The sequence below is a fragment of the Lagopus muta genome, chromosome 6, assembly GCF_023343835.1.
Source record: "Lagopus muta isolate bLagMut1 chromosome 6, bLagMut1 primary, whole genome shotgun sequence".
NCBI classification, from domain to species: Eukaryota; Metazoa; Chordata; class Aves; order Galliformes; family Phasianidae; genus Lagopus; species Lagopus muta.
Genome location: NC_064438.1, coordinates 4,299,726 through 4,322,735, shown reverse-complemented (window position 1 = coordinate 4,322,735; position 23,010 = coordinate 4,299,726). Strand labels below are relative to the sequence as shown.

General features: G+C 39.7%; 1 protein-coding gene across 3 annotated transcripts in view; it reads left to right on the top strand.

Annotated features, from left to right (window-relative positions):
• The window catches only part of NELL1 (neural EGFL like 1), a 293,522-nt gene that overhangs the window by 42,149 nt on the left and 228,363 nt on the right, over positions 1-23,010 (top strand). For all 3 annotated transcript variants that reach the window (XM_048949311.1, XM_048949310.1, XM_048949309.1), the window contains exons 5-7: positions 14,156-14,252; positions 20,033-20,105; positions 20,368-20,450. In XM_048949311.1, coding sequence (XP_048805268.1) covers positions 14,156-14,252; positions 20,033-20,105; positions 20,368-20,450 — 253 coding nt within the window. The remainder of the gene's footprint in view (positions 1-14,155; positions 14,253-20,032; positions 20,106-20,367; positions 20,451-23,010) is intronic.

Here is a 23,010-nt window from a genome sequence, read left to right as displayed (position 1 = left end):
TTTAAGGGTGATCTTTAAAACAGTATAATTGCTGCTACTGTAATGATGTGTATGTGAGATGGTGGGAAAGTGCAAGTATGGAAGGATTGTACTTTTGGGTGCAAGTACAAGACTGATCTTTTGAAATCAGTTCCTACTGTGTCTCATCCTTCTGGTGTTCCTTTGTGAAAGTAGAGAGTGAGAGCTGTTGCTGAGTTTGGTGCTAGAGCTTGGAGCTGATGGCACACAGGAAGCTACCTGAAAGTCCAGGGTAAAAACTTGTCAATGTCACTGGATTTGGAATGTTTTGATTAGGTTCAGAAAGTTGAGAAAAATGAGAAGACTGTATTTGTTATGAATGTCCAGCTGCTGCACAAGTAAAACCTATGCTGAAAGCAGCATGGAAATTAGAGTGCTGTTCAACTCCTTCCATCCCCAATGCTGAATCCACTAGTGGCATACAAATCTTGTTCTAAGACATTAGTTATGCTTAGAATCTGTACCTCTCCTACTGTAGGGAAAAGGAGATTGTCGGGGTTGCCTTTCTGATGACCATGTAGGCTAACCTAGAGTGACTGTCAGAAGATCATTAAATAAATTGGCCCTAAAGAGTCACTCTGTAATGAAATAGGCTCTGCCAGGCACCTTCCCAGATTTGCTCTCTTTGGAGAGCAGAGGTAAAGGATCCTGCAGTGCATGGCTGTGTTGTCAGGAGATTTTCAACCCCAGGAGATTGTCAGTGCCTGTAATAGCTGCCATTTGCTTTCAGTTTGAGAATTAGTTTTAGCTGTACAGTCTGTAATGTCACCAGTGACTGAAGTAGCAGCACGGGGGCTACAGTTTGAACAGGTGGTAGTAACTGTATTAAAATGCTTGTTCCTTAAGCTGTCAATAAAGACGGCACTTCTGAGTTTGTATTTTTCAATGTATTTAATTGCTCTGGGGAGGTAAGCTGAAGGCTGCTTGCTTTTTATTTTGGTTCTTTTATTTCTCATCAACCATGCTGCTGCAAAGGTACTCACCTGTGCAGAGTATCGGGGCTCTTCTTTCAGCTCTGTCTGCAGGTGTAAAAGGGAGAAGGCAATTTTCTGTGAAAATTAATGCTTTCCAATAGATGTTAGTGTCTTTTCTGTTATGAATCCAGCCCATGGTTTTGATGGATACTCTAAGCTGTTTGATGGGGGAGGTTGGTGAAGTACAAGAAAATGATTATGAAATTGGATAAAGCTAAAGTAGTTTTCATTTGAAATACATGTGGTTGGCATCTTCTACGTTTCCTCTTTTAGAACGGAGCACTAAGGAATAAAATATACATGAGCATCAAAAACTTATTAATTGGAAAAATAAATAATGTAATCCAAACAATGGAATCCAGTACCCCTGAATCCTCATAAATAAGATTTTCCAGCTGCCAGCCTGAAGTTTTCAACTTCTCTTAACCAAACTCAGTGATTTTGATTAAAACAGGCATGTCCAACCTGCAGCCCATTGGCTGGACGTTGCCTGGCACAGCTCACAGCGTGGCAGCCCCTTGTGCTATGCTGTCACTGAGCAATGACTAAGCACTGTTGGAGTATTAACCCTAGCTGAGCTGCAGCCAGAGCCAGGAGGAGGGTGCAGTGCAGTGCTGCCTCAAGTTAGGTAAAGAAACTGTATGTGTTTTGGTACACTGGCTAAACACAGACTTGTGAATGGGAAAAAAAATATGCAGCAGTGCTTACCGTTATGATATGAAATTTGAGAACAGGTTTCAAGATTACATTTTTTTGTATATTTTTAATTCCATTTTCAATCAAGGTAAAAACATGACCTGCAAGTTTTTAAATAGAATGTATAGAGTTGCAATCAGATATTCAACTCAAAAGTCTGGTCGTGTCTCTACCCGATTTTTATAAGCACTGTCTTAGCAGAGAGAAATATCTCTTGGCTCACAGCCACACTGTATTGATATCATTGCTTTTTGGCAGTATGCGCATTTGTGAACAATTATTGTCAAGGATGAGGCATAGAAAAAATAAAATTTCATCAAACATCGCTGATGAAACTTTGAGACCTCACTAACAATTGTACCCATTGAACAAGACTGATGTGTTAGAAATGTGCTCTATCAAACAGTGCTGCTGTGCTCATGGCATCAGTTGTAGTTTCCATGGAAATAAATAGGAGGCATTTCTTTTAGAGCAACCTGTATGCAGCCCAAGGCCATTCTTTTTCACTCAATGCAGCCTGAGCCAGCTGCATGTTGGACACCTGTGGATTAAAACAATAAATTACTGAAAATTAAGGAGGCCTTTTGAAGATTCGTTGCTTTACTTTCGAAACACTTTCCCTCAGAAGAGGAGATGGCATGCTGGTAGTGTTATGGAGCTAGGTGTTGAAAACTTCTGCTGTCCCAGACTGTGTCTCCATTCTTAAATCTGTAGCAAAAATTGTCACAGAGCTGGTTGCTTATGCAGAGTGCTCTAATTGTGCATTACAGGTGCACCCAACTTCTCATGTGTGATACTCTGGGTTGGGAGTTTTCACCTACTGATTGTTCCTTCTGGTTGACAGAAAAGCAATAACTCTTTAGCATAAGAGAGGTCTCCAGCTGGCTCTTCATGTCAGCTGCTGTCCATCCTGTATTGTTACAGGTAATGTACTTAAGCTGCAAGGAAATACTAGTATGCATTTGGTTGGACTCAATAAAATATTTTCTCTTAATTTTTTTCTTAATAGCTGGGGTATTTCATTGGATACTCAGCATCAGCAGAATGATAGTATGGATGTGACTGATGGCATGTCTTAATCTAGTCTATGTAGAAAACTTCTTAGTTTAACCATAGATGAACTAGTTAAATTTTTCTTTAGTCTACTGCATTGATAGTATGGGCAGAAGGTTGTAGGTATTTATGCAAGTGCTGAAAAAGTACTATAGAAAACAGGTAATCATAATCTGTAGCTGTGCCTGGCTGCCTTTGCCCATGTGTAGAAGAAAATAACTGCTTACAGGCAGTACCAGCAAGGTCAGCAGCTGGCTGCCTGGCATAGAGCAGTGCTGCAGCAGGGAGGCTGTGTAGCTCCTGGTCAGAGGGGATGGAGAGTGGTAGAGGAAATAGCATTAAACCAAGACTGGTAAGTTTCAGTTGAATTTGTCATTTCATAAAGTATGTGAACGGGTGTATTATCCTATTCTCAGATTTCTGTTATGTTTGTCCTGTATTTTTAAAAGTATTTATTACTTAATCACTTAAGCAGTAATCACTTAAATTGGGATGATTACTTACAAGAGCAGACGCTGAAAAATGTAGCATGCGTAATTTGAAATGTATGTGGAGATGAGTTTCTGTGGATCTTTTTCAGGGGAAGTCTCCTGTTGCTTGGTAAGTTTTTCTTTTCATTTGCTGGATTGCTAATGAGGTCACATGGATAGAAGGGAGATGGTCATATCTGGAGAATCAGCTACGTGAAGCAGATAGTTTGGGTTCTTCCTTTCAGATTGTAAAAACAATGATCTTGCACCAACCAGGCGGACCAGCAGAGATCCACAACATAAAGGAGCTCTCCTTTGAGGAATGGTTAGCTGAAGTCTGATTCGGAACTGGAAGTCACAGAGGGTAATACTGGAGCTGAATTGAAAAATGGTAGTATAATTTTAGCATTTACTTTTATGGAAAGCGTTGGACCTGGGCCAGACTGCAGAGGAGAACCTTCTGAACTACTCAGGAGCTGACTTGAAATCTGAGTCTCCGTACGGCAAATAGTCCAGAGTCTTTCCAAATGATGTAAAATCTCCTGAGCACTGTGGGGTATGAGAGTGACCGAGAAGAGAGCAAGGCTGCTCGAGTCTGTGAAACCAGCCTAGAGTTGTCTGAAGTGCTCTGGCTATTGGGAAACCTTTCTTTGACAGTTTTAAACGGGGATAATTCTGAAAAAGTAATTCTTGGAAATCTAAACTCATCCAGAATCTGCAGGCTATTGCAGAAATATACGGAGGCTGCTTGAATCGTTTGTTGTTACCTATTGTTTCACTGCTTGGTGTCCAAGCAAACTGCCAACCTGAAAGCAGTTTGTGGTTTAGGAATGATTGCATTTGTTTCCTGTGTGTGGAGAGCTGACAGGTGCTCAGAAGTGGAAGGTGTCAAGGTTTGGGGTTTGCATGGCCATGGCAGTAAGGTTCCTGCTGCAGTGATGATATGTTGTCCTCTCTCGCTTCATGTGTCTTGCAGAGCCTCTTGGCATATTTGCAGACTTGCTGTATGTGGGAGATATCTGTCCACTCCTGATATCTTTGAATGGGCCCATTGAGTGTCAGGGTGCAAGTGAGCCCAATACTGAGCATGTGGGGACAACAGAGTGCCTGTGGGGTGAGAACTACTTTGGAAGAAGGCAGAGGGAATAGCAAAGGCAGTCCTGTATCACATTTCAGGTAGTGAAGTTTGTCTGGGAGCTCAGGAAGTACTCAAATTTTTCATGGGCAAGTGTTTAGTGAGCTGTGTTTTTTAATAATGCAGTAGATATTGGCTACAGCGTCTAGTTTTTAATCACGTGAAGAACCATTACAATTGGTAGCACCAGTACAATGATACTGTGAAGGAGCAGTATTCAGCATAACAGTAAGGTTATGCTATTTCTAGTTTTATGATTGTGTTTCTGTACCTGTGAGATCAGTCACTAATGAAGGAATCAATGGAAGCTGCATTACATAATTGTGCTGCAATTCTAGCAGCATTCACTTCAGCATGGTAAGAATCAAAGCAAATCACTATGCCAACTAATGCAACTGAAAGAACTTCCTCAGCCCTAGCTGACTCCTCGTGTGTCACACCAGCCACTTACCTTAAACTTGACTGAAGGATGTGCTGTAGACTGTCTCCAGGGTGAAATTCTGGCCCCACTGAAGTCTGCAGTGCAAAATCTCATTACTGAGCCACGCTTTCACCTCTAGAGCTTGTCAGATGCTGAAAGAAATGAGCTTCAAACTTGAATGCTGTCCCTGGGTAGTGCTTTTGCCTGTTGGCCTGGGGGTTTCCATCGAAACTTAATTTTAGAACCAATATAATGGCTTGTTCTATGTTTACTGTATGCTTCATACATTTTCTCAGTCATGCCCAATTAGTTATTATGAGCGAGCAAACCACTGAGGATAAAATGGGCAGTTCAAAATCAGTGGGAAAACTGATGAGGGTTATCTGATGAACCTTCAGCGAGAACTGGGGGATGTGAAATGAATCATCCTTGTGCCGGGTTACTGGAACAGCAGTTAATGGGGAGCACTGGCAGCTCTGGGGAGAGAGCCATGTGCTGTTGTGTAGTGTTGAGACAACTGATGACAGGGCTCTGGTGGGAGCGAGGAAGCACAGGTAGGGTGTTTGTAAGTAAATAAAACTCATGGTCCTCAACCCATAGCTACCTTCAGTCGTTAATGGAAATTAGCTGTGGAATCTGGATGAGATTATTTGACTGCACACAAATCATTTAGTGATCACATGTACGCCTTGGTGAGATGATCCTGTGACAAGATACTCTAAGGCAATTAACTTTTCAGTAGATGATTTTTTTTTTTTTTTTGGAGGGGGAAAAGAAGCTGTTTAGCAGGAAGGTTGCTTGTGGTTGGTTTATTTTTAAATTTGTGTTTTGTAGCTGTGCAGAAAGGACTTGGAGTCGAGAGCCTGAGTCTTCTCACAGTCACATCTGTCTTACTGCTCTAGGTGAAATGACTTTTTAGAGGTTTAGAGTAGCCTTGAAACAGAAAACGGGGTGTTCCATAGGCTTTGTGAAGAAGGGTTTTTTCTAGGCAGTAAACTGCCAGTTGTGAAGACCCGTGTGCTGCGGATCTTGGGCCAGGGACCAGCTTGTCCCTACATAATACAGGTAGGTGTAATGGAAGCCAAGTTTCTGCACTGCCAGTTCTCACTTAACAAATGTTTTATGTAGAACACTAACAGTAATCTTAACACTTCATTACGAAATGGAGATTGTTGTCGTAGGCACTTACGAAGAATCATAATGTTATGCGTCAGGAGTAGGTGTAAATACGATTTCGAGATGTGACGCGTTAGGATCTCCCCTGTTCTGATACGCCATTGGCTTGTGGGCACAGATGATACACAAGGGTACATAAGCTACTGTTTCAGTTTCAGTAAATGCCTTTTACCTCACACCATATTGGTGTCTGTGTGGTGAGATGGCCGGGCCACAGCGGGGACAGCGTGAGCCCTGAGCAGATCACAGGAACGTGAGGGAGCATGGAAAACTACAGTAACAGGAGATAAACCACGTAACCGTGGTTTTACTTCTTTGTCCTAATAGACTGTTGTTTAAGGGTTAATATTGCTGCAAAATCTTAAGTACCAGAGATGCTTTGTGCCATGATGATGAATGTTTCTACCTATTGCTTTCTGATGCAAGATAGATTCAATTATTTACTACTTAATGGCTACTTTAATGGAGTTTTTTTAAAATCTTGTATCTATGTCACTTTATCATATAAACCCCTCATACTGCATGTTTATGCTCTAGCACTCAGCAGTGGTTACTTGCAAGTGGTAAAATGACAGCCAAAACATCTTTGGCAAGTTGGAGAACTTGTTTGAAAAGTTGTATTTGAGCTATTGAGATGTATTGAGATGTCTGAAGATAAGTAAATTCACATGTAAGAACTGGCCTTGATTTTAAGAAAAGTATGTGCAATATCTCGTCCACTCAAGGTATTTTTTTGACTCAGACACTGCTTTTAGCTCTGCTGTGGCAAAACAGGCTGAATATGGTAAAAGCTGACATCTTCACCAGAAAAAGTGACAAGTGTGTTTATCTTTTTGCTTCAGCTACCTGCAAGTTACATGCGAATCTTATGGTCACTGCCAGGATCAAAGCCACAGGATGTTTACCTCAGAAGTAACAGCTCAAGATAGACTTTAAGAAAAAGTATAAAAAGAAAAAGATTGTCAGAAAGTTAATGTGCACTAACCATTTGGGTATTGAGCCCAGCTGGTTTTGTGCTGAGAACCTTGTAATTTTATCACAAGGGAAAAAAAAAAACAACAAATGTGAATAGTGCATAGTGCTCTGGATACGTCGTGTGGAGTAGTTGGCCTTGTATTTTGTCCTTTTATGTTTTTTCTCCCACAACTCTAGAAAGCTCAGATCAAATGGCTGACTTGCTATTTCTGACTGGAGTGAACTTGTGGGGAATGCAGGTCCTTGCAGTCTCAGTGTAGGGTCTTTTTACTTATATGTTGCAGGTACTGGCACACTTTTGATATTGTACGTCTGACTGGCTTCTTTCTGAGTTTCTCATACTTTCAGGAGTGCTGTATCAAGACAGGTAAACACTGCAGCCTTGTAGACAGGGTGTTAACCTCCTATTGAGGGATTCTGGAGGATCTTATCAGGAAACTTTATTTTTTTGTTCATTTCAAATCAAAGTTAATTATATTGATATTGTTTGTAAAGGTGTTTGAAGGCACCCTGAGATTTCCAGATAAAAGACATCCTGTAGTGTTCTGAGAAAGATGGCTTTCTGCCCTTTGTGGGGCTGATGTTGCGTTATTTACTGGGTCTGGTTCTCTTAGAATCAATAACAATGATTGTTTTTAGTCCAGTGCCCCATCAACACTGCTGTAAGTCAGCAGTAGTTTTGTTATAGTTTTGTAGGAAACTGAAAAGCCTAAGCAGCCTGGTCGTCTCATATTTCTATTATTTTCTGTTTAAAAAAAAAAAAAAAAAAAAAAGCCTCACATGGATGGAAAACATCTCTGTGAAGTTTTGTGTGGAAAGTCCCCCAAACCAGAAATGAATTGTGCTCTTCTAGCCATTTTTCCTTGTTTGTTTCATTTCCTCCTGTTGCTGCGTGATCTTAAAATTTAATTTGCATCTCTTGAATGAAAAAGAGGATGCTAGGAGAGGTTTAGTTAGAGGCGCTTTGTAGTTCTGAATTTAGATTTTAGGGTTGAAATAATTAAGCTGCGAAGTAGATTATGTTCACCTTATCTTGGTGATCATACTGGAAAATCAGTGAAATCATTTGGTTGACAGAATTTGAAAAGAATTTAACTGAGCATGCTAACTTGATTGAGTCTTTACCTGACACATACACTTACTGAATAGCTATTTTTTTTTTTCTCCTGGGAGTTGAACAGATACTTTTGATTAAATAGTTTGTAGTTACTATTGTATATTCAAAATTTAATCACCAAAAGCTTCCCTCAAAACCTGAAATTTTAATCTATATTGTTTTCCTATTTCCAGTGGTTGTGAACTCTTGTCCTGTGACAGATGAGATAACTTAAGAAGTCAGAATTTCTATCAGAAAGGTTATTTTTCTGATGCAGAATGTTGGAAATGAAATGAATAATTTAGTTGAAGTTGCTCTAGAACTGAATGCCTGTCAAATAGCGTATCCTAGTTGTGAACACTATTAAAAAAAATGTTAGTGTTGATACATTTGCATTGGAAAGTATTTAGAAAATGGGTTGAAGCAGAGTCGTATGATATCTTCGTATTTCTTTTCAAGATCATTTCTTAATCCCTTCAGAAGAATAGACTCTAAGACAAATACCAGGAGGTATCTTAAAGCTAGAGACTGACAAAATCAACAGTTTGTGTAGTTGGGATCCAGAAACATGTTGGACAAATGGCCCATGCAATGGACTGTGTTATGAGGCCTGATGCTAGCGATTTTGGATGTACTAAGCTGTTTGCAGCCTCACGTGGAGATTGTACTGATGGTCAAAGAGGTCAGCATTCCTCTGAAATAGATCGGGGAAAATCTAGTGTAAAACATGGGAAGAACTTCCCCCTCTCCCGGTTTACTTTTATTTACTTATTTTTTAATTAAGAAAAGTTTAGGGTGCTATAACATTGCATTACTTTGTATGACTTATCCATATCCTTTATTTTTTAAGGGATCTGAGAATACAAGTATATGTAAGGTAAGGAATGATTGCAAGAGAACATGAGCTTTGAGGATCAGGTTTTGAATTGCAAAAATCTGTTTAGATGACTCACCTTGATGTCAGAAAGTGCTCCTGTGCTGTCGCTGGAGGGGCCTGAGGAGTGATTAATTTACAGTAAGATGAATCGTATCCTAGAAACATTTTAGTTTCTTTTGTTAATGAAGAGATGTGAGGACTAGCTTCTCTGTAGGTGTAAAGTTTTGAGACATTTAAAATTGGATATGATGAATTCAACACCTGGCTGCTATGTGCGAAGTTATAGCTTCATGAGAGTAAATGTAGCAGTCAGATCATATAAGCCTGTTCTTTGATTAATAAAGAGAAGGGACTGAGGAATGAGGTTCCCACCATACCTCAGCCACAGCAACATTAGACGGCAGCTCTTAGTTTCCTGATTATACTACTAATAAGTCTCTGGTTTGAAACTAGCCTGTAAATATGAGAACATGTATTTATATTTTAGTAACCTACTTGTACTTTAGGCCTGAAAGAATTTGGAATAATATGGCATGCTGCCTTTGAAGTAATTTCTGCAGTTACAGGCTACTGCCAAATTTGAAGCAGTTGCATTTCCTGATCAGTCCGTGTTGGCTTGCTTGTCACAAATTCTTTTTTTGTTCTACTAAATATTTCAGCTATTTTTAACTGCTACTGGCATGGCAAATATATGCATGAAGAAGATCTGCTTTAATACCTGGACAGTAGGTCCACTTCCATGGTAACTTTTTCATGTGAAGTTTCACATAAGAAACTATCTTGGTTAAAGTGTCACTCTTCCTACCTTCCAGTTTGCGCACATGTAAAATGAGGGAAACAAGATTTCCCTGTTCTACTGGCACATTAATAGGATGGTAAAAATAGTTTTAAAGTTGATTATGTGTAAGGGAGCTGTCTCCTTGTCCAGCAGAGGTGGATTTCTAGAGACAGTCTTCCTCTCTGCAGAGAAAAGTGTATGCTTGCAGTTTTGCGTGCGGACGTTTTAGAAATGACTCCTTTCACTCATTCCAAAAGAATCCCCTGATTCTTTTAAAGATTTGCTGTATTACTGTATTCATTATGTCACAGGTGCCTCTTTTGAGCGTGTCCTTGAAAAATGTGTTCCTTTCTAAGAGTCACTTCTAAGCAAGAGTACTTCACAAATCAGTGAGTGCAGAGAAGGCAGATACATAGATTAAAACAAAAGACCTAAAAAATAAAAACAAAAACACTGCAAGAGTATCCTAGCTCTTCCTGTATTAGCAGATCTTTTTCTTACTGACTGATTTAGCTAAACAGTGGTTAGTGAGCATATTTCAAGAAAGAATTGGTTCACTGTTGTATTATTCCAGGTTTATGGTTTAGCTCCTTTGAAGTATGTTGGTGTAAACTAGGTACAAATCAAGCTTTCTCATGGAATGTGAATGCAGTAGTCATAAATCTGCAAGTCTGATGCATGGAGAAGAACTTCTGTTAACTTGGAGACTAGGTCTGCTAGTGCTAGAGGAGCTATTCAGTCTTCAGCAGTTTCAAAGACCACTGTTCCCTGGAGTTCTCTTTCGAAACGTTCTTATTCTTGCAAAGTATACTGTACACTGCTTGGGTATCAAAGCAAAATGTATCAGAAAGTGATCTCCGAGGAGCTCTAGAGCAGTACTTCATAAAGATGGAAGTGTAGTAGATACAGCTTAGCTGCTCATGCCAAATACCAAATACAGTTAAATGTGGATAAAGCTGTGAAAGAAGACACACCTCATCCCGGAAGAATCAAGTAAGGAGATGTGAATGAAGCAAAAGCTTAATGTATCAGTGTAGCTGTAAACAAACAAAAAAACAAACGAACAAACAAAAAACCACACAAAAATCCACAACAACCCAAAACAAACAAAAAAGCCTTTTGCTATTCAGCAGGTTATCAGTCTGAAGCACGCTTCCTTGCACAAGAAAGTCAATGCAGGAAAGAGGAGGAGTAGAGCAAAGGCTTTTTCATGTTTAACAGACAATAATTATAATAGAATTTCAACTCTAGGTAGTAACTTCTGTCACTTCACTTTGAGATGGGTTACAAAATGCTTATGCTCTACAGGTTTTTCCTCAGTGTAGAAAATAAATGAATAATCAGTAGCTACTCAGAGGCTTGGAAGAGGTGTAAGCGCGTGGGTAATCTACACGTCTGGGTGAAACACCGTTCCCTGCAAATGTGTGGGTGGTTGTTTTTACTTTTTGTAGCCTGCTACAGATTTTTTGCTATTCTTATAAATTCATGTGTAGTTTTTGACCTTTTCCTTTGCCGAGAGTATGAGGAGTATTACAGTAGCATGTCTGCATGCTTGCTGATGTTTAACAGCAAGCAACAGTAAAGTACATTCACTTTGCTCATGAGCCAAATAGCATGATCCAGGATATCTTTTCACCTGGGAAAGTAAGTACCAACCTATATCTTATGCCTTCTTTTGAATCCCAACTTACTTAACGGGCATATCCATGGAGATTAGTTATTTTTTATACAGTAACAGACAGATGTAAGGTCCTGCACTTTGGTCACATCCACCCCATGCATCGCTTCAGATTTGGGGCAAAGTGGGTGGAAAGCTGCATGGAGGAAAAGGCCCTGGGGGTGTTGACTGACGCTTGGCTAAATATGAGCCAGCAGTGTGCCCAGGTAGCCAAGAAGGCCAATGGCATCCTGGCTTGCATCAGCAATAGGGCAGCCAGCAGGAAGTATTTGATCATCCCTACCCCCTGAACTTGGCTCCGGTGAGGCCACAGCTTGAGTGATGTGTTGAGTGTTGGGCTCCTTGCTACAAGAAATGCAGTGAGGCCCTGGAGCATGTCCAGAGAAGCGTACTGAAGCTGTGAAGGGACTGGAGCACAAGTCTCATGGGAAGCAGCCGAGGTAACTGGCTTTAGTCTGGAGAAGAGGAAACTCATCTGCCTGATACAGGGCTGTGGCAAGGTGGGGATTGGCTTGCTTCTCCCATGTAACAGCCGGAAGATGTGGCGTGATGGCCTTAAGTTGTGTCAGGGAAAGTTCAGATTTGATATTAGAAAAAATTTCTTCTTAGAGAGTGGTGAGGAACTGGAGCAGGCTGCCATGACAAAAGTTCAGTCACTGAACCTGGAGGTGCATAAGGAAAGGGTAAATGTGGTACTCAGGGGCATGGTGTAAGTGGACAATATTGGTGGTGGGTGCAGAGTTAGGTTAAGTGATCTTGGAGGCCTTTTCCAACCTCTATGATTCTGTTCTTAACGTAGTTACACTGTAACCTATAACTTGTCTGAGTAAATGAAAACATTCTTGAATATCCACAAATTAAAGGATGTTATACTTAAGAGAAATTCCCATTGAAGTAATATAATTCGGCGACTGTCTTTCTTGAGAACCTCAATTCTTTGTTCCTTGTTCAGTATTTTACAGCATTTGAGTAGATCTTCTAATTTTACATGAGGCATGGCGGAAGGGTTCTGCTTACACTTTAAAATATTGATAAAGATAGCGCATGTCAAATGCCTGTAATTCTTAAAGCTCTTTAAAAGAGTACCATCTTGTTTTACCAGTTCAAACAACAAAACAACTCGGCGTAGTAATTTTTTGGAGATAGTAATAAGTAATTAACTAGTAGAGGCATAAATTTCTGGAGCTTTGAATGTATCATGTTGATGGAATGTGATGAATTAGAATTGATTGTAATTATAATAAACTTGAGCAATAAAATGTTGACTATTAGAATGCATCATCTGACTCATGTGCTAACAGTTTTCATGTAACTGTTTTGTTCCTAGCAGTGGTAGTGGTTCTTTCTACTAAGTCATTTTCTTTTCAGGATTAGCAAACTCAGCACATACGATTCTTTGCACTTAACTTTGTAGAGCTTTCTTGAAGTTCTTTCATACTGGAAGGTCATTTTAGGTCCCTGCAAATGTATAAATTTTCTGACAGCACGGCAGTACACAACACAAAAACTGATGATTATTCTAGGTGAGCCTGAGCTAGAAAAGCTTGGACACTAAATGGGAAAATTATTATGTAATGGGTTGTGTTGAATGCCTTGCATTTTTTTTCTTGGTGATCATTTTTGTTCATTTTTTACATTCAGTCTAAAACTGTAGTTTTAAAGAAAAAATGCAAATCACTCCTTCAAAGATGTACATACATCGTGGGACTTGGAACATTTGGAGTTTTTCTACTGGCTGTCATGTTGGTATGATAACAGAGCAGCATGCACTGCTTTGAACTGGACAGTAGTGGAAATATGTCATCTTTCAGTAATCCTTATTAAATGTGCTGGTTTTGTTCTGAGGCAGTAAGTTTGTGATGCCCACCTGTGGAATACGGTAATGTGAGATTCTAGAGTCTGTAATATCTTTGATCTTGAATTTTTTGTAACCCAGTGCAATGATATCATCATTGTAGTGGTCTGACTTGCTGAAGAAGGTATGAAGTAAACTCCTTTACCGATTTCCTAAAAATAAAAAAAAAAAATCAAGTCTTTTTAAAACTCCAGATGCTTCTTGAATTTCAAAACGCATTATTACAGCAACTTAACCATGATTTGATTTTAGGAATTTGAGATAGAGATTACTGCGTTCATGTGCAGGTTTTTGCAGTCTGTAAAGCTTGAGCAAATAGAAGAAGTTTCTATTCTTTATCAGATCTGTGCCATTGGTGTGAGCAAACTGGCTGTGTAACAGAGGCAGAACACATGGAGAATATGTATGCAAGCCAAATGAGTTCTGGAGCAGCTGTAAACTGGAGAAGTGGATAAATTGGCAAGTCCAGACACAAGGATGGATAAAATAGTCGTAAAGCCTAAAAGGCTGTGGGAGTATGAGGTGGAACAAATGGCCTTTCCAAAGTTCATTCAAAATTCGAGACTGTGTGAAAATACTGAGATGTTATTTCTCTGGTTGGATCTTGTTTATGTCAGCTGTTCTTCCTCAGGACTTGTAGCTGAGTTTGAAGTAGACTACTAAGGATAGGGTGGTTTCCCATTTTGTTTTCCCTAGCAGAGTGGATTCTGGCATTGTGCTTCTTCAGTTTAGCACTGCACAGTTGCACAAGGGAAACTGCAATTTTCTTGAGTCATTTAATTGTTGCTTTTAAGATTATTATGCAACTGCAAAACTGTCAGTGATAAACATTGTGTTTAATGGTGGGTTTAGTTCTTGTTCTGCTTCATACTTTTTGTTGCTGTCTGAATTTGAGTAGGAATTTTTCTGAGTTAAAATAGTATTTGAGTAATGGTAATGCTTTCCCTCTGCAGGATTTATGAACGCATCATTGATCCCCCAGAAACAAATCTGATACCTGAAAGTAATTTATGGCTTGGACAGAGGAACAGGAAACATGGTTTCTTTAAGGTAAGCAGATATGAAATAGTGCGTGAAGTAGGAAACTAGGTAGGCAATGAAATATTTTTGATTAGTTATCTTACACTCCTTCATGTGATTTGTATGAATTTCAGTTGAAACCATGGGCCTGGGATTTGGGACAGGTCCTACACAGAAGAATCTGTTTGTGTAAGGTAGAATACTGTAGCTACTGGCTGAAATGCTGAGTATGTTGTGGTTTGGTTCCTTACTTGGGGTTTCACCCACCCACTGTGCCTTGCCTTGCCACTCCTGTGTTCATAATGAGACTGTTGACAACATCAGAGACGATGGCTTTAATCTTCAAAATTTTCCAAAGCAAAGGCTGAGCTGTAGGCTCCTGTCCAGTCTTAATCCCTTTTGGAGACTTGTCTCTCCATGACTTTATTAGCAGAGTATCCTCACATGATGCTTGAGGGTGTCTGTTCTTTGTTGCCTTTTCCAGCATTGGCTTCCAGATTAGAGGAGATCTCCTAGGCCGTGCTCCTGCAGTCTTTGGCAGATACTCGATGTTTTTGTGCAGTGCCTGTGCCTTGCTGCAAAACAGTAGATTTTCTGTTTCTGGAATAACTTCATTTCTCTGTATTTTTCTCAGACAAGCATGTCATGTCTCAGCAGAGTGAGTGGTGGCTGGGTTTTGTTTATAAGCTTCTTTGTCCTTTTGGAGCTCCAAGCCCAGGCTACTTGTAAGGCTGACTAGGTGGCAGGACGGTCTTACCATTTATAAGTCTTCCCAAGATACTGTCATTGAATATGCCAGTACATCCATGTAAAATAAAAATTTGTGAAAGAAAGATAAATGACCAAAGGCTTGAAAAGTTCTCTCCTATATATTTCATTTAGTCTTTTTTTTTTTTTTTTTTTTTTTTTGCTTTTGGTGATCCTGTATGATTTTGATTGATTTTCAATTGCAGAACCAACCAACAAAAAAACCCCTCCTCCACCAGAAGCAATCTACAGAAAAACTGACAATATTTCTTCAGGTTTTGGTTAACAAGCCATGGACTATCTATCAGTAAAAGAGCCTATATGGTGTATTGATAGGCCAATCCGTATATCCTTGATATTGGCATGGATTTGTTGCCACGGTGATTTACTGCCCACTCGGTTCACTTTGAAGCAGTCAATTCGTAAGATAATTCTACGAGTTGCTGCATTTTTGAGGACCTTGCCTCAAAGCCTCAACCTCTTGAGAAGCTAGGAAGTTTATTTTTATGCTAAAATTATTTAGGGTAGGATTGTTGTAGCAAATAATAATTTTAATTGTGAAACAGAGATAAAAGCTAACTTTTCTTTCAAGTTAAATTATGGTCGAAGAGTTGCTCTGAACCTGGAATTCATTCCATCTTTGAGCAGCTGGCTGTCACTGTAAAGTGAAATTGATAGCATTATTTTATTTTACAGCTGCTGTTTTTTTACCTCAGCTGCTTCCCGTAATTCCACAGATGGTAAACATATGTTTATAGCTATGTAGGAAAAAAAAAGTCATTTTGGATTTACTCATCTTAAATTCTCATTTTATGCAGACATCCGATGCCTCAGAACTCTGGTATATTATGTAATTGTAAATTAATATTTCAATGTATTAACACTTCGGAAACAGCAGGGTAGCTAATGATATGCTAATGAGCTGACCATTTTTATTGATCGTAATGAAACTCAACAGGTGCCTTTGCTTCATGCATGCTTAAATATTTCTCTAACTTTCTTCGGGGCAGAAATAGAATTGGTTGTATTTTTTTAATCCTGCTTTATAGTTTTAGAAGTCTTACTTTTGTACGTTGCTCATACCAAAAACTTGGGGCTTTGCCATTTTGTAAAGAGTACGCAACCCTTTCTGTATATTTACATGGTCAGCAGGACCCTCCTGTTCTTTTTCAGAGCAATTTGTTTCACCATTTTAGCATATAAATAAATAGATCTGTTTTCCGTAGTGCAAACAGTGCTCTTCAGGGAAATAAGAGCATTAAAGAAGAATTAGCATATTTTGTGTTTGTGTTGGAGCCATGATAATACGTGTTTGTATGAAAAAGCACTGGATACTGTTCTAAGCATCATCTATGCTGTTGCAAAAATAATCTTATTTTAATGGTAGCTAGTTAATTAATTGTTCTTTCTTTCACTCTGTAAGTGAATAGCATTAGAGTACGTTCTACGCTAATTTCAAATGATGATTCTTAAGTGTATCGGAAGAGCAAGGGGAAGGATGTGGTCTTCTAGTAGAATATTTCTAAGGCGCAGCGGCTGCTCAGTGGCTGCCATTTTCCTTATGTTTTGTTCCCAGTCCTTACTCTCAGTGATTATTCCACAAGTAAGCTTGCTGGGGAATCAAGTGCTGTACGGCGTAATGAAGAGAGTGGAGGTGTCAGCCTCCGACTAGGATCTCTCGCTATGTAGTTTGACTGTTATGGCCAAACATTTGGAATTCAGACAAGGCTGAGTAGTTGTGGCATATCACCGGTGGGAGCTAATGCAGACCAAATTTAATACAGCTAGATCTGTTTGGTTTGAAGGGAATCTCATGAATTACGTCCTTTGAAAAACACGCATAGACCCTTTGGGCTTCTTTGTGTGGCCCAGAAGTGAGATTTGTTTTAGTGCTAAAGAATACTCATATAATGAGATTGGGAAACAAAAGGAAAGAAAGATGGTGATACCAGGCTTGCAGAAGACACTTATTCTAGGATGGAATTGATGGCTATCGTTGTCAGAATTACTTGCAAAAATTCATTTTGCCATTGAGGAGCACCCTTCCCCTTAAGTTTCCCTCCAAATACTACTGCAGAAATGAGCTTGTTAATGCATTGCTGTCTAAATGATCCTTGTTGAAAGACTGTAATTTTCAGATCTGCTCTAGAAGGTTTTGATCTTACAATCCCACTGTTGTTTCTGAGGTACAGCAGGTGCTTTGTGTTTTAACTGTACATCGTCATACGGGCATTCAGGCCTCTGTAGTCGTTTTGGTCCTGTAGTTGTAAGGAATAAGGCGAAGTCAGTTGTTCAGGTGCCTGACATGGAGTTCTTCACTGTGTAGAGGAGCATAATGCTGATGTGGTGCTTGCCTAGTGGGGTTGCTGTAGTACTGCCTAGACATGGGACTTAGAGAGCAAATGCTGAGACATCTGTGCAGAGTCTATTACCAACCTTAGCCTATGCATTTTACACAGCTGTAAGGCCTGCAGTCTTTGAGGCAGAAATAGGTTTTAAAGAGGGTGAAAAGCAATGGAGGAAGTGAAAATGTAGAAATAAAGGGCTTGTGCATTGCATGGGTCTTTACACAGTGTGTGGGATAAATCCTCCATGTAGTATGGATATGAAAAGTGCAATAAGTAGGGCTTTTGTGTTTGTAAATCCTCGTGGGATGGGCTTGGTATTTAGTGCCACAAACCTGAATTTAGTCTTGCAGCTGGTAATCTGTGCAGATGGAGGATCTTCACACTAGAGCATCGTGAAGCTCTGGCTGTAGTTATAAGTTTAAATATCAAAGATAAATGGTGATGTTTCCTTGGGAAAGGAACAAAGAAGTTCCTTTTTTTTGGCCTCTGTCAAGGCCAAATTCTCATATCTTACCACAGAATGTGGATTGAGAAGCTCTGCCTGATGCTAAACTAAACTAGGGATTTGCCCCCTGGGAGCTGTGCATGCCTAATTCTTCTGGCTGCAGCTGTAGGAAGCTCTAAGCAACCTAGACTTTAATGCTGAAGGAGGAATAGTCCAGGTTCCTTCATAAGTGTTGCAGTAATTATGGCTGTAATAAGCTTTTGCATGCAATGAACTCTTTCTGTTAAAAAAAAATACATCAGTGAAATCTGTGCTCCTTTGAGTTAAAGGGTCACTTCTGTATTTGATCGTGGTAACTCTATTTCAGAAGGGTTTTTTGGTACAGAAGGCATCTGTCCTGCTAAATTGGTGTTCTTACATCAACCCATAGTAACATGTTTTCATGTAGCCAGGAAAAGAGACAGAAGTATGTGTCCTCTTCAGGTTGTTTGTCCTCTTGGGGCTACTAAAGAATGCAGAAAACAAAATTCTAGCAAATGAGATTACCCCCACACCCCTTTATCTGTATTTGAGTGCGTATCTGTCCGAACGACGGCACAGAAGTGGAGATATAATGCGAATGTGATGAAAATTCCTTACGCACTTACTGAAGAGAAAAAAAAAACAAAGCAAAAGAAAAGCATTGCTTTTCTCTGGATGACTTCTTAACTCCGTGTGATGCTACACTGAAACTTTGTAAACTCATCTTTTTGTGATTAAGCCTTTCGCTGGAGAGGCTTAAGCCCTGAGATGTATTTTTGTACCTCAGCTTCTGATTTCTTACTGATAACTACTAGCAGAAAGTGCATAAAATGGCTTTCAGGATGTTTCTTTTCCTGTTGACAGCATTGCTTCTCATTATTACGATGGTTTCATTATTCTCGTAGATGAAAAGGTTAATAAATATACACACTTCTGCAGGAAAGACAGTGTGATCTGATTATGTCTATTAATATTTTCAGTTAATATTTCATTATAAAGCAGTAAGACGGTGCTTCTCATTACCTTCTGCTGTCTTAGAAAGCGAATATGTAAATGTGAAATGTTGCTGCATTTGCAGGGCTTCAAGCACAATGGCCTATATTTTATTTATGGATTGAAATGAGCATTTTGAGCAAGTGACTGCCCTTAGTCTGCAAAAACTGCTTCACTGCGAGTTAACCAAAAACTATAGTGATCTTAGAAATCAGTAATTTAATTAGGTAATAACTGCCATGATCTTTAATTTGGAAGGAAATGTATTAAATTCTTCTGTGTCTGGGAGGAGACAGGCGTGTCATTCTGTCTGATGAACAGTCGGGGAAATGTAAATTGCAGTGCTTGCAGTCCCTTGTGTTCCCTTGCTCCTCTTAATGACCATGCCATTATTAAAGAAGTTAGTGGGTGCTGGGGAGTAAGCAGGCTACACAGTACAAAAAAAAGTGCAGGAAGAGCTTTGCACTGAGTGAATGTACCTCCAGCATGTTTAGGCTACTGGACACATTTAGGATTTCTCAAGGCAGACGTGTGCAGGGAATACAGGGTGATGCTTTGAGTCCTCTGCTTTTGTCAGTTGCTTTTGCAACTCAGAGATAACTTGCAGGCTGGTACTGGATCTTCTGGTACTTTCTCCTGCCCTGCTTGGTCTGATCTCTGAGCCTCACGTGACATGCAGTCTGTTCCTGACCTTGGAGTTCTGATTTCCTCTAGCCCTACACAGGGGATCTCTCCATCTGCCTGGGTTAGAAAGCAGATTTAATTCTAACTGATGGTGTGATTACATGAACTGTTTGCTGAGATACAAAGCCAGCAGGCTGCACGACCCAACAGTTAAAATATAGATGCTTACCTCTTGCTCTTTATACTGTTCCTTGTATAATGATAGATTTCACAGTCTTGTTTGGCTAAATCACTAGAGAGTAGTGCTGTGGTGGTGTTTTATTTTCTTGTGGTCAAGTGTCTTGTGTAATGGGTGTTATTTAATGTATCTTTTCACTTGTTTGGTCCCATTTTGAGACATTTAAGCAGCTTACACTTGATTGCAAAACACAAAACTAAAAAAAGCACGGTATGAAAATTACACAAGAAACTAGGGAGGAAGAGTTGCTGGTTTTTTTCATCATCTTGAGCTACATTCCACGTTAGCAGACTGCACTGGTCTCTTCTTTGTACACCATCAACAACTGACTTATGACACAGGTCAAAGTGAATGTTTGTATTCTGTATTACCAGTTATCTCTTCTTTTACAAAGGGTGTTATTCAAGATGTGAAAGTTGTCTTTATACCTAATGGATATATAACGCAGTGTCCTAATCTGAATCGCAGTAAGTATTATTTTCTAAATCTCTTTTTTTTTTTTTTTTAATGTGGATGATTTTTTTATTCTTGAAGAAAATATGTATATATTTTCAGGATTGTCATTCTTGCGTGTGCTGACACAATGTCTGTAAACAGATTGTATTTTATGTGCAGATAAGCAGCATGTGACATGTTAGCTGTGTGACAGACTTTATTTATTTATGGGTTATTTCCCTCTTTCCCCTCTTTTCCTCCCTTCCTTTTTCTTTTTAAACTTCCTTTATTGAGCATGCCCAACCTGCAGTGATTTCTTAAGCCTGGTGCAAGGAATCATGGATTTACAAGAACTCCTGGCGAAAATGACTGCAAAAGTAGGTACCTAAACATCTTTGTCAATTCCCTCTTTCTTTTTGGACTAAGACCATCATATAAGTCTGTGTTCCTTTTGCAGTTATTTTATGTTTTCATGGTAGAGCTGTTTTTCCCCTCTTTCTGCCAGTAGCCCTATCTGCAGTGGACTTAAGGAGACAGTTTCGTGGATGTCACTTAATTCTCATACAGCTTCTATTGTCTGGCTCACCATTTGGTAGCTAGTGACAAAATGCCTGGGGTTTGATTTCTGTGAGAAACCTTAGCTTGATTTTCTTTTCCATGCTGAGGGATAAATGTGGAAACAAAGGAGTGAAATCCCTTAACAATTTCCTCACCATGTGATTCTGTCAGTGTGTGGTTTTGCCTGTGGGGAGTCCTGTGAAATCTTCAGGACTGGTATCGTTTCTCCTTGGGAGCTGAAATGAGGAAATGTCTATAAATCTGCTGGCTGTGCTGATCTCAACACCTTTGATCAATGACTTTTACAGTGTAGAAGTGAATTCAGCTCCAGTTAGGCAGAGTGGTGTTTGGTTTTCTTTTTTTTTCCCCTTCTGTTTTGGACTGGGGAAATGATGAATGGGAAGCTGCAGCGATTTTTGCTGGGGACTTTCCTTAGGCTCTGCTCCCACACTGTGCAGCCAATGTCTGTCTTACCTAAAGCCCTTCAGCTCAGGCTGTGGTCAAGTTCCAGGTTAGAAAGCTGTGTTTTTGAGATGGATGATCCCTTGGCTTGTGCTGAAGGGAACCCTGGGAACATTTTTTGATGTTAATGTCAGTGAAACATCTGTTCTTATTAAGGAGCAATTAATTGTCTTATGTGAATCAGCATTTGTGTGTTAACTACTTGTAGATTTAAGTGCAACAAAAAAACCATCCTGGAGTTACTTGCAATCTCAGTGTTGTTACTGGAAAGGAATTTCAGAACCAAGATGTGCATAGTAGTGCTACTAGCAGAAAAACATTGATATGTATGATACTTGTTACTCTGCTGCTTCTAAGTGTCCTTTCCTTTCCTAACAGGGAGGGAACTTTTTTAAAGATAATGTGCACATTATACTGAGAATCCAGTTACCCAGCTGATATGGTTTGGACAAGCTGACTCCAAATAGGAAATGTGAAGCTTTTAGTTGAATTCACTGCTTGCAGTGTGAAACAGGCAATTATTTTGAGCCCTGCTGATGCCGTGAGCAAGTTCCAATTATGCACTGTACTGAGTGACTTGCTTGCACTGCTGTTAATTACATTTTTGCTTGCTAGTACTTTACGAGGGAAAGCAAATAATGCAGCATTTGTACTGCGAAGACTCTGTACTTCCAGAACATGGTGCTGAGATAATACTTCTTTGTGAGTTCCTTTTCAGTGATAGTAGTGTAGACTTTTGTTTTTGTAGCAATGTGTGCAGAAATACTATTATTCAGGAAAAATACTTGCAGCAGAAAAAGAAATAGAGACGTGTGAGAGAAGCACTAAGATTTGTATCCGTCTGTCCAGTCCTGGAGGTCAGTAGCCACAAGTAATACTAGTGCAGGTATAAGTAATATCATATGGGACACTGGGCAAGCAAAGAGCAGGATTTGGAAGAATGTATGGCATCCTGCAGAGATCCCATTTGGCAGGGCAGGTGGTCAGAGGATGGCCTGCTAACGTGCATGGGCAGTGATGCCTGGCTTCTGGCCCTGCACAAGGAGATGCAGAGAATGAGCGTGATGTTTTGGAATAGCAGGCCCTGTGGTTCCAAGTTCAATTGTAGCTTTTAGGATCTGTGATAGCTAGGGTTTCGCTTACTCCCTCAGTCTGTAATTGGTTACAGATGTATAATAACCCAGTGAATGTTGTTTGCAATGAATGTGCAAGTGCTGTTCATATAATGCAAAACTATGAAGATGCAAACCAGGGCTGTTGTGGAAAGAAAACATCATGCCTAGTGACAGTGGGGTCCTGTATTGTTGGTAGCGGTGCAAATTATGCAGTAGGTAGGAGAGGAGCTCTGAGGGCTCTCCCTTGAGCTTTATCTCAGGGCCCCATGAGTCTTGTGCTGGTGCAGAGGCAAAGCACTGACTACAGAAAGTTGTTGTGTAGATAGTAAACAGGAGTATACAGTGATGACCTGAAACGAGCTTACTGCCGTTGGCCTCTTTGTACCAATGTTTGTGAAGACATAGTTTCTAAAGCTTATGCTTACTTTGCCATCATTTGAATTATCGGAATCTTTCCAATAAGTTAGTTCAATTGATTTAATCTTCTGTCTGTTAGTAGGGAAGCACTGTAGATCAGTGTGTTAAAAATTGAGCTAACATGTTCATTTGCTGCAGGTGAAAAGGAGCATGCTATATTTCAGCACTCCCAACTGACGTGCTGAAATACTGCTGGCTTCTCTTTAAAAATTATAGGTAAAACAGTGCAATTTTTGCACTGAAATCAGTGCAGGCATCTTCTGCATCCACTTGGAGAGTGCATTATAATTTATTTTTGGTAAATTATGAGCTCATGTGTAAGTGTGCTTTTCATTCATTTATTTGTTGCTGGGGCTGGAAGGAGATTCTGAAGACTGTCAGTGCA